Source organism: Agelaius phoeniceus, chromosome 6 (assembly GCF_051311805.1).
Source record: "Agelaius phoeniceus isolate bAgePho1 chromosome 6, bAgePho1.hap1, whole genome shotgun sequence".
NCBI classification, from domain to species: Eukaryota; Metazoa; Chordata; class Aves; order Passeriformes; family Icteridae; genus Agelaius; species Agelaius phoeniceus.
In genome coordinates, this window is record NC_135270.1 from 16,639,977 (window position 1) to 16,652,079 (window position 12,103).

At 37.4% G+C, this 12,103-nt stretch overlaps 1 protein-coding gene across 1 annotated transcript in view; it reads right to left on the minus strand.

Annotated features, from left to right (window-relative positions):
* Positions 1 to 12,103, minus strand: part of KCNQ1 (potassium voltage-gated channel subfamily Q member 1) — a 330,737-nt gene that overhangs the window by 237,494 nt on the left and 81,140 nt on the right. Inside the window, exons 5-8 of the mRNA XM_054634841.2 lie at positions 11,441 to 11,537; positions 10,771 to 10,911; positions 3,748 to 3,858; positions 1,162 to 1,257 (exon numbers count right to left, since the gene is read on the minus strand). Of these exons, the coding sequence (XP_054490816.1) occupies positions 1,162 to 1,257; positions 3,748 to 3,858; positions 10,771 to 10,911; positions 11,441 to 11,537 (445 nt within the window). The remainder of the gene's footprint in view (positions 1 to 1,161; positions 1,258 to 3,747; positions 3,859 to 10,770; positions 10,912 to 11,440; positions 11,538 to 12,103) is intronic.

Genomic DNA, 12,103 nt, shown 5'->3' on the forward strand with positions numbered 1-12,103 from the left:
AGATACTCTGAAACTCATTGTCTATCCTTTACTCCTTCTTAACATTCTAATGGAGCCAATTCTGGACATGCAGTCTCAGGTTTCCCAATAATTTGGTGTTCATTTCCCAAAAGAATCAGTGGGAACATTAAAAAAATCCATTCTTTACAAAACCATACCATACGAGTCTCAAGATTTTTAGCTAATCTCTGGCTATAACCAGGGCCTTTTTCACATTAACTCTGGGACTGTTTAGTTTCAAGCATAAACATTACAGTTAGCTACTGTTTCCATAAAGATCCTGACCTGGAAACCCACATTCACTCATGAAGCTAGAGAAGTAAGTCATATGAGAATGAAAAAATGATATGGTATATATCTAGTTTCCTTTCAAATTTGATCTCTGTGCTTCTAAAGCTATGTGCAGGTACTGAGTAGAGGGAAGAAAAGCTGGAAAAACCCAGAATGAAACCATGTTAATACTTCTCCAGGGTGCAATGCTGGCTCCAACAAAGTAAAGGATAAAATCACTTCTACCATGCTGATACTGAACTGCAATTGCTTTTATAACAGGGGGATCAATATTTTCCTGCCTGTCAGTTATTCTACATGAAAAGACTGATTTTAAAGAATCCCAGTGGTTTCCAGCCACCTATTCTAGAGCTGAAAACTCCAAAAACCATTTTCCTATTTAAGATTCTGACATATTTCACCTAAATTTGAATATTTTAAGAATTTAGCTGTACCAACTGAAGCATATTTGACATTTGTCTTTACAAGCAGCAATGTATTTTTTAAAAGCACAATTCTACATGAAACTTCCTCTTTGTTTTTTCACTATTATAAGCACAACATTTCACAACACCTTCCCCAGGTAAATTGTTTAATAATTACAGGATAATTTTCAGTTTTGATTTTAACCAGCTGAACGAAACAGTTTACACTAATTTGGGAATGCACTTTTCTGCTCATTAGTCTACATTAAAGACTGGATTTCCAAAACTTGCATCTGGTAACTTCTGTACAGTTTTTAATGGGAATCAGGGAGGGAAAAATTGCCAACAGCTTGGGGGAAAAAAAAAAACCCACAACAAAAAACCTAGGGAAAAAAAAAATCCCACAACAAAAAACCTACTGTAAATGGAAAGAAATGGCAGTATGCAATGTGCAAGAACTCAGTACCTGTATGAGTGAGGCAGCAGCTGGAATCTGACGGTTGAAATGCTTCTGTCTTTGTTTCTGTTGCACCTTTAGGGCAAAGCCTGAACCAAGAATTCCCTGTGGAAAGAAAAAAAACCTTTTTTTCTTTTTCTTTTTTTATTTTTTTTTTGTAAGAGTGGAGGGAGAGAGCCCTACATAAAATTGCCAAATTATGTTGTGTTAATAAACTTTTATTCAGCATCATAAAACTTAACTAATTATTTTGAGGAAATGACTTAATACAGTGAAATTTTTAGTCTCAGTTATTACTTGCTGAAGCCAACTGTGAATGCTGTCATTCCCTGATGCAAAGCCTGCTGGACTCAGACCCAAAAAAGGAAACAGAAATGACATTTCATACCCTCTAAAAGTCTCACGAAGTCTTGCGTAGGGGAATGACAGAATGGGGGGAAAAAAAAAAATCAACCTGATGGGCTTAACTACATTTTCATAAGAAATAAAGCTTTAGCAGGGCATGATGTAAGCCACTAGACCTTTTAACTATGGTATGGTAATTTCTATGTCCATATATTAATCCCTGGTGGGAGTGAGGAAAGAGGAAGAAGAAAAGAAAAAGTCATATTTCGAAGTGGTCAACTGAAGTGAACACAAAGCCATCTAATTCACTCTCAGGACAAGGGACATGGACTAATGGCACTGGATGGTGTGAAACTTGAACTAGACTCCAAATGTAATACAGATATGAAGTTCCAAATTTAAGTAAAGAGCAAAGCCATTTATGTGGTCATTTGCACAGGTATAGGCATATTTAACAGAAGTTCTAGTAACAGGTGAAAATGAAATCTTTTATAAATCATCTTACATGATTACACCTACTCAAGAAAGCACAATTCTTTTTCTACACATAGTAGAAGGCATCAGAGCATGGAGGGATCTTGGCTCAACCTCTAAGAACTTATTAATCATTAAATATTTTGAAAGGAACATGAAATGCCCTTCCTATTATGTTGATTTAGTAAAGATCAAAAAGATGATGATGCTCACACACCACATATTTGGGAAATGAGGGATCATTGCCAGATCCAGAAACCACACCAGTTGCATTTAGCCACTACAATCACTTTTGACTGTGATCTCAGCCAGATCTTCCTACCTAAAATACCAACAAACAAAGTCTGAAATACAGCTTCAAACCCTAAATTCCCCCTTGGGCCAACCCACAGGAACAACTTCACTCAGTAAGGAAAATCCCACTAATAAAAGGGTGATTGGTGGTGTTCTACTTCAAAAAAGATTAGGGAAATCTGGCAGGTAAACATTAAACATGGCTGTGAAGGCACGGCCGCTACACAATCATTTATAAAACATTTTTGTGGCATTTTAGACTGATTTTAAAAAAACAACCAACCAAAACAAAACACCCCACCACCAACACTCTTCAGTCAAAAAAAGTAGGTTTTGGCATTTTCCATACCAATCATTTCACTTATCTGATTTCTCTTCCAAAATAAAAGTGGAAGATATTAGAATGAGGAGGGGGGGGAGGCATATGCTTTAAAGGCAAACTGATGCTGGAGAATTTAAAGAACTTAATTATCCTCTTCTATAAAAGGTTATGCACTTTTAAAGTAGGCAACTAATTTTAAAAGGTCACTGGAGTTTTAGTATCTACTATTTCATGCTGTGAAGAACTTTTGGGATGGCACTGGCATAAAAGTATTCTTATCTATTCTGTACCATCCCCACCACTTCTTCATTAGAACTACACAAACATCTGCTAACACAACTGCTTGTGTCCCTGAACTGAAAAAATAAACATGTAGACAGAATGCTTCAGGTGGCACAAACATTTTAACAGCACAATTCAGGAGGCTGGCTAAATTTGTGGAAAACACACCCTTAGCTACACCTGGCACTGAATACTCGGATTTTCAAACCACAGTCCAAGATTTGCTGAATTTGAATTTACCCTTGGAACTCAAGTGCCTTGTCTCTTGTTTGAAAGCACTCAGGAACCTGTTTTCAGTGCAAATAAAGTGCCAGAACAGCTTCAAAAGGTCAGTTCCAGGTCACTTTTGAAAACAGGACTTTTGCCATGGACAGATATTAATTTTGTGAAGAACTGCATCAGTGTCTCTGGCTGCTGATTGCTGTCTTTCTGACAGTGATATATTTTTGGAAGCTTTTCTAGAAGAAGGATGTACATGAGAGTTCTCCAGTTCACCTTGGACCTACTCAGTTGAGTAAACTATGAGTGAATGCCTTAAAAAAACCAAAACATCATTAAGTCATCACAAAGAAGTAATTAGAAATAATTTCCTTTACACTTCTGAGATAGGCTAGGAAAATTACATGGAATTAAACATCTCTTCCTCAAATCCTTCTCAAATCTAGTGTTGTATACAAAAACCACTGTATATTTATTTAGCTACTTCTAGAAGCTCTTCTGTTCTACAAGCTACATAAATTTCAGCTACAATATAGAAGCTTAATACAGAGCTTACACAAAACCAGGTTAAATGAAAGGTTAAAGAATCAATAACAGAAGTTCCCTCGGATAACTAATGGATCAACATCAAATTTTTGCAAAAGTACAAGAGAACCTACCGCAGGCAGTGCAAAAAATGAGATTGCAAACACTGAAAAACAAGATGCAATTGTCTTTCCTATCCAGGTCTGTGGCACTTTATCTCCATAGCCAATAGTTGTAACAGTCACCTGCAAAGAGAAATGAAGAGGGCATTACAGCAAGTATTAACAAGGCATTTTGGGCTTGTTGCTCTCTTCTTTTTTTATTTATTTCAAAGAAGCATTAGCTGCATTCCTAACTCTCCCACTGTCAGCCTGTGTGACACTAATGAAGGTTAACTCTTCCTTCCAGGATTGCTTCCCCACCTAATACTGAATGGAAAAACATATACAGGAAACTGAATCACAACAAAATACACCTTTAAAATCTTGCAAAGTAAAACCATCAATTCAATTTAAGTCTCCATGGCTGAGGCAACTGTACAGCACATGAAGTTACTGAGACAGGGGTTGCCTGCCTACATCACACACTTTCCTTAGGGAAAGGCTGCCACCAGTTCTGAGCTGTGATTTGGTTGATGGGCAGGAGCATTTTTTGCTGAGAATGCTGCATGGAAAGTGCACACACACACTGTAACCAGGCACTGTGACTGAGGTCAGGCATGAAGCACTCTGGAGATAACATTTGTACAAATAGCAAGAGAGGCTGAACATTTTCCATGCAGTAAAGACCCTGAAAACAGCCCAATGAATCACCAATTCATATAAAACACTAAGAGCAGGAACAGATGATTTAAAGCACACATGCAGGAAACATCTGTTGAGTTTGCCTTTCAGAACACTGAAGTAAAGATTACCACCACAGTGATGTAGCATAACAAGGCTTAATAAGTCATTATTTGCATGAGCTCAAGGAAAGAACGTATTTGTTTGAAGCAGGAGGATACATTTGGCATCTGAGAACAATTTAAATTCACCTATGTCACCAGCTATTTCTGAATTTGTAAGTTAGAGATATTTTTATCAGTGACTTCGAGGAAGGCTAACCAAATCAGACAGAGCATGGGAAACCACATGGAGCCCTGGAGCAGCTGAGGCACAGCTCAGCTGTTGGCTGGTCAGACTTTCCTCTGACCCTGTGGGCTCAGGGACACAGATGTTGGTCCCATAGTCACACACAGAGGCCATCCCCACCTTGTCCTGAACCTGCCCACCCTTAAGCAAAGTCACTGTGTGCAAGTCAAACACAGGACAAAAGGGGCAGCTTGAGGTGGGGATGGTCACTGCAAGTTTCTCACCAGCTGCTGATACTCAAACATTCATGTGTTAGATTTTAATTTTTAATACAAGTTTTTAAAACGTGGCCTTGTTCCAAAACTGTTTCATACCCCACAGAAGCATTGTAAGGGTTAGTTAACTACCCTAGCACCTTTGCCTGTATTCCTGAAATTGGTATTAAAATTCTACCTTAATTCAGGATCTGATGAGGGGAGGAAGTATGATGTTATCTCCTTACCTACATAGGAGGGTGGCTCAAAAAAAAAATCCTAAAGTCACTTTCAAAAATATGGAATAAAAAAAGTAAACATAATTATGGGAAAATTTATAGCCTCCAATGCCTTCTTACAGAGAAGATTATGAGAGAAAATAACTGTTTATGCTTCTGTTTTTGAAAAAAATTATAAATCCTTGTAAGTGAAAAATGTTATCAACTATTTTGTGTTACAGTACTAAAATCATGCTGAAATACACACATTAACTAGAAATGTGAAAAGACTTCCTTCTGAGCTGACCAAAGTATAACTGAAGAAGAATTCATATACATCTAAGTATTTATCTCCCCTTTCCTACCACATCCCTGCCCCTTCCTTCTGAATTGGTTCATATGAATCATCAGTAACACAAAAAAAGTATTTCCTGTGATGGTTGCCTAGGAGGTTTTTTTTTTTAAATAAGTTTTGGAAATTGGGTTGCAAATCAAAGTCTGAAGTTAACTTTTTCCTCTGCACTCATAACTCTAAACCATCTACAAATGCATTGTATTCTGAAATTGCCTTTTTTTTTTTCCCCTCAAAATACATGCTGTTGAAATCCTACATGCCAAGTTTCTGCCCTAAGTCATTTTTTACAGCTGGATTAAAACTCCCTAAAGAGCACAATACTAATTTTACAGTTGTAAAAGAGGACATTATAATGGAAATACTGACTCAACTTCTACTCTACCATATTAAACATGTTGGCATAATGAAATTAAATTGATACAAGATCTCACACGTTGAATTTCATTGAAAAGCCTGTAAAACAATTGCTTTAATTAGGAACAAAATCATATTCATCCTATTTTAGAACTTTGATCTGATGAACATCACCACAGATTTAGGCATTAAGAGTAATGTTGTTCCTATTACATATGAATCAAAAATCTGAAGGGGGAATATGAAGCAAAAAACCCACCCAGAAAGAAGAAATAGTAATTGTCATCAGCACTGAATAGGGAAAGGATTTTATTTTAGGCTATAGCAGGCTAAAGTGAGCACAGGAAATGAATCCGTTAAGTAAGGATGTTCTGTCTATGAAATCCTTGCTGTGTACCTGGGGAAATTTGGATAGTTAAACAGCTCCAAAATACAAGAATCTCTACTTGTAACAGTATCTACATCTGTACTTTGCAAGTAAAAATTTTAAAAGGTTTCTTCACATCTACCCCATAGGAGTTCCTTGCACGAGAACAAAAGCACTCATTGGAAGCACTCACGGAGTTAAAGCTCAGAGATGAGAAGGCAGCTGCAAAAGGAAGGGATGCCTTGCAAAAAAGCAATTAAAAATATATTCATCTTTCAACCCCTGCTTCAACAATTCCTAAATTAAACAACTCACCCACAACAAATCCAAACCCCTAATCCCCAAAATCAGAATTTTTTTTACAAAAGGATGTCGCAGGTGTATAGTTGGTACACTTGACTTGTAAACCACATAGAAACTAAAAATGAAATGTCCCTTTCTGTCAAACATTGAAGTCAGTGCACAGTTCTCTACAGCCTTTTTAATTGAGAAGAGGGGGAAAGGGCTTCTGAATAATACAAGATCCATGAGATCACTTTTCATGAAGCTATTTTTTAAAATTTATGTCCACCTATTTTATAAATTAAGTCAAATTACTTTTAATTTAGCAAAAGTTTTATGCATGTGCAGTTTTGAGTGGAATTTCCTTTAACTTTACAGCAAAGCTTTCCCCCATCTTTGATTTTCAACTTACATTTAGCACATACTGATGGGCTTTGCTAAACATGACATTCTTTTGTGTATGCTTAGGAGTAAATAAACTGGTAAATGTTCTGTTGAATTTGGTCCTTAGTGAAAAAGCCTATCTTCTAAACTGTAATAATTAAAGGAACAAGAAATCCTCAGGTAAAGCTGTTATTTGCAGAAAACTGCTTGCTTCAATTCAAAGCAAACGGCACAGAGAAATATCCATGCATGGGTATGTTCAATAATTGCTTTTGGAAATAGTGTTCATGATCAAAGAGACTGTTAGCACAGTTTTTCTGAGGCATGTTTGTTCCAAAGTGAAGGCTGGAAATTGTGTGTTTATTCAGTGGATATCAAAAGCAGAGCTCCTCTCTGTTGCTCTGAGATGAAAATGAAATTAATGCTGAAGGAGAGAGGGAGGGGGAGAAAAAAAAAATCAACAACACAAAAACCCACAAGCAAATGCTAAGACCCAAAAAATACCCAGAGACAGTGAGCAGGTAATGCTTTCTAAAGGTGGTCATCTCTGACAGATTCAATGAGAACATTTATCTCAATTTTTAAAGTGTCTGTTTTTTAAATTTTATTTTTAATGTTTTCCTGGTTTTATTGGTCTTGAATCTATATAAGGTCTTTAAAACTGTCAGTCTGGACATGAAAGACAATATATGCAAACTAATTTTGAATATTGGCACTGGAGAACTGAAAGATGCACCACATTACATTTGACTTGCAAACACTAGACCTGTTTTTGAAGGATGTACAGATACCCTGCCAGTGGCAAAATCCATACAGCTTGCACTGCATTCAAAAGCAGCAATAATACAGACAACTCTTTATGCCATAAGGTAGCCTTAGGTTTCTTCATGCCCATAACTGACATGGCAAATAGCTGAAGTCCAGAGTTCTCAAGGAAATTCAAATAAAGCCCAGAAGGCCAATTTACATATGAAAATGGAAAAGCAATATACATTTATAAATAACAACAATGACAATGAAGAACATTTAATTTCAAGTTATGCACCCTAGGGGTGTGCCTATAGTCAGCAAAGTACAGCAATATAGAAGTACCCAACTCCAGATGCAGTTTAAGTGTTGGTAACACACTTTTATATGGTTTACCTCAGCTATATTGCATATTCTGTTACTGCTGCCCAAAGAACTTGCTTAGCAGTGCACACACAGACTGAGATAACAAAAAAGCACAGTGCTGGACAGTGAGACAGGGGGTGTGAAAACCCTGTCTAGGACTTCTTGAAGCACTCTCTACTATGTCAGGTAAGGGCACTTTCAGAGAAGAGAGATCACTTATTTATTATGGTGTCTGAGACAGGAACTGTGAATCATCCTCTTCTGCAGGGTTAGCTGGAAACAGATTTTCATTGACCAGAATTTGTGGTGTTTGAGCAATTTGGAAAATTCTGGCTTTCAAAGTTTTCAAGGTCTAACACTTGAGAAGGTTTTTGTATGAGTTTGAGACCTCTAATAGGAAGAATCCTTGTGACTTCCCAGCTATTTGCAGAATCATAGAACGGTTTGGGTTGGAAGAAACCTTAAAGACCACCTAGTTCCAACCCCCTGAGATGGGCAGGGACACCTCCCACTAGACCAGGTTGCTCAGAGCCCCATCCAACCTGGCCTTGAACACTTCCAGGGACGGGACATCCACAGCTTCCGCGGGCTAACTTCTCTGTCCTATTTTCCTCTTGGAAAATGGATATTCCTATTTTCCTAAATTTTATGGGTTTTTTCCCTAGCAGAAAGAATGAAGAATATTACACTATCAAGAAATCAGAAATGGATGGACCTGAATACATCTCAGTTTTGTTCTGCTAAATCTTCTTAGCAGTTAGTGGAAGTGTGTTAGAGCAGAACAAGGACATCTAATTGTACTTAATATTAAAGAAATTACATTGTATGTTCATTGAATGCAGTCTCACACTTCATGTGGCATGCTGCAACACAATAGAAGCTATAACAGAGAAAAAATATTATCATAATTAAATGTATTGATTAAATAAGTTTATTGTAATTAGGGAGACAAAATAACTGGCACACCTATTAACTGAACAATAATTCCCTGAAAGGAGAATATTTCAATATCCTGACAGATCGTGTTGCTTCTATGGGAGGTTTTACTGTATTTTCAGAAAGCCGATCTGGTCTGTCACATATTCAGTTTTTAATGGCAACGCCAATGACAGCATGTGTTTTTAAATGCAGCTACATCTGCCACTGTTAATTACTGAGTCATCTGACCAATGTAGTGGAAAATAAAAATGCCATAATGACATGAAAGCACTGAGAAAAGCTACTTGACAGAAAGCCACTTTCTTGTGCTAAACAGTAAGTCTTCTGGTCCTAAGAAAGCCTGTATTTAACCATGGCAGACAGCAAGAAGAAAGAATTCTACAGCAGATCATAGCAGCAAAACAACACAACAAAACAAAACCTGTTGTATTCAAAAAGGGCTACATATGCATTCAGCACCAGCAGACCTGCAGTGGATTTGCCAAGCGATAGTTTGAAAAGAGAAGACTATATATAAGCACACACTTGCAGATGTTTATTAAAAATATTTCTTAATATATTCCTAAATACATATATGTATTTTATTATTGAAATGGAGGTGTTAGTCCTTTCACTCCTATACAGAAGACTTATTAGTATTATTTTTAACCAAAAAAAAGAGAAACAATGCCTTTTGACTTTAAGCAGCAAAGAAAAGCTCTAGAAGATCAGCACATTTTGAAAGTGCAAGTACGTTATCAGCAATGTCTATGCATTTCAAAGATCTGTAGCACTTACTGATGACAGTTTGTTTGATTAAGCTAATAGAATTAAAGGAGATTAAAAAAAGCCCTTGCTTGAATGCTAATGACAAGGAAAAATAGCTTCCAAAAAGTACCTTTCTTTGAAGTGCAATAGGAAACAGAAATGAGAACAATTACAGATGGGAAATCCCAGAACAAAACTACCAACCTAGTATTTGTATATCCTGTGAAAACGAAAGAGGGAATAGTTACTATCAGAAGCAACAAAATTAAAATGTTTATGAAAATATAATCCCAGAATAGAGCTGCCACACCAGTAAGTGCATATAATAAACAAAGAGACGTTATCACTAGTAATACCAATAAAGGAGAACTTCACTACCAGAACTAAAGATACATCTACACCTAAATTGCGGCAGCACCTTAGAAAAAGCTGAGGAATCTCTAAACAACATGGTTACAATATAGCACAGAGAAATGCTGTGTAAAGACACTAAGTGGCTCCCAAAGCAATATAAGCACCTTGGAAGAGTCCTGTGCCTGGAGTTCCTATCTATCTTAGATGCTTCTTGCTCCAGAATTACTCCATTCTGAATAAACTGGGAATTACAGTCACAGGTCAAACTGCAAAACACAGATAACTGTTTTAAGGAAAAAATCCCAACCCTACAAAAAGATGGGCAAAGAAAACCTAAACACCACCCCCCCCCTCAAAAAAACCTATCCCTGATTCCTCTTGCCCCTAGCAAGACTCTCACCATCTTAGACAGTTGAACACTACCATGACAAAGGCAGCAAAAAATAATCACTGTACCAGTAGGGAAGATGGGATAAATAAATAGAACATGTGTTTCTACATTTTTTAATGCAATGTGATCACTTTAGATCACATGAGACTGTAAACACCATGTAGTATTACTGATCTTCTATAGTATTTTTGTAGTGTCACGGAATTACAAATTCCATTAAAGTGTACTGAAGCATGAAGAGGCTGTTTCCAAGTGCTGTTCTTACTCCATGCTTGCTTGAATTTTACTCCACATTGGACAGTGTTAACATGTGAAATTGCTATACTTACTACTCCCCACCACAGGGCATCTGCATAGCTGCCAAACTCCGTTTCTCCAGAATCATTTACAGCATCTTTCTCAGCCAGGTACACAAAATAAGAGGAAAAAATCAGGCCCAGAAATCCAATGTAGAGTGTAGTTATCAGTTCCTGCAAAGAGAATCAAAATAGCGGCATTATGATCTCATTGAGACACTTAAATTTCCTAACACCGATGGGTTATAAAGGATAACTGGAAGATAAAAATGCAATTACAGCAATTAAAAAATATTGAGTGTTGGCTATGCAAATTAACAAAAATCCACAACACATGACAACACAGAGTCAAAACAACCTTGTCACACAGGACTTGTTAACCTTCTGGCCACCAAAAAGTAGTTGGGTAATATTTTCAAACAGTGCCAGATTCAAAGCAACTCTGGAATTTAGATACATATTTTAGGAAATACTAGGACTAGCTTTCAGAAATCCAATTTTCTGTCGTTGAGTCCAACTACAAGTCAAAATTTGCCGAAGTGGCAGTGAACATAAGGCAGAACAACCACACTTGGTTAAAATAAATTATTATCTGCCTGTACACTAAATATAAGCGATACCAGCAGCAGGGCTGAATGTATGCTGTTCTGAATATCAAAGCTTTGGCACCAGCTGTGCCATTCCTCAGACTTGCCAAGCTCACCTGTCTGTGTATGAACACCACTGACCCCAGCAGCCTCCAGGTACCGCCCTGACGGTCAACGTGCAGCATCCGTAAGATCTGCAGGAAACGGATGCCCCTGGAACACGATTTTCAAATTAAGAGACCAAACACACAAGAGAAGAAACAGAGGTGGGAAAAGGAACTCTGGCTTCCAAAGCACAGTTTTAAGAGACACAGAGTGTTTTATGTCAGATTGTGTCTTTTCACCCCACTCACCGATCTTTCTTCTTGTTATGAAGACAATCTGGGGAGATTGTCCAAGGGAAGAACTGACCTTTGCACACATGGCTAGTAAGGAAAACTCAAGGATTCAGGAATTTTGGACACAAACTGTAAACACTCTGGAAATCATTCATCAACTCATATTTGATGTGCTCAACAGAATGGAAAACAAAATATGGAACCAGCTAACTGAAGATCTGATTTCCTTATCTTTGAGAAATTTCATAGGCAATTTGAACCAGACAGTCCAGTAATATTTTAAAATATTCTTTTTATGGGAGTCACTGCAATCCCAGAGCATAGCTGCAGCTAGTGTGAATAGCAAGGGCACACTGCCACCCATTCATCCAAGAAAACCAAGGGGTGTGACCTTCCTGAGCAGAAGATGGATTCAGTCCATCAGGAATTCACAGCCACAGG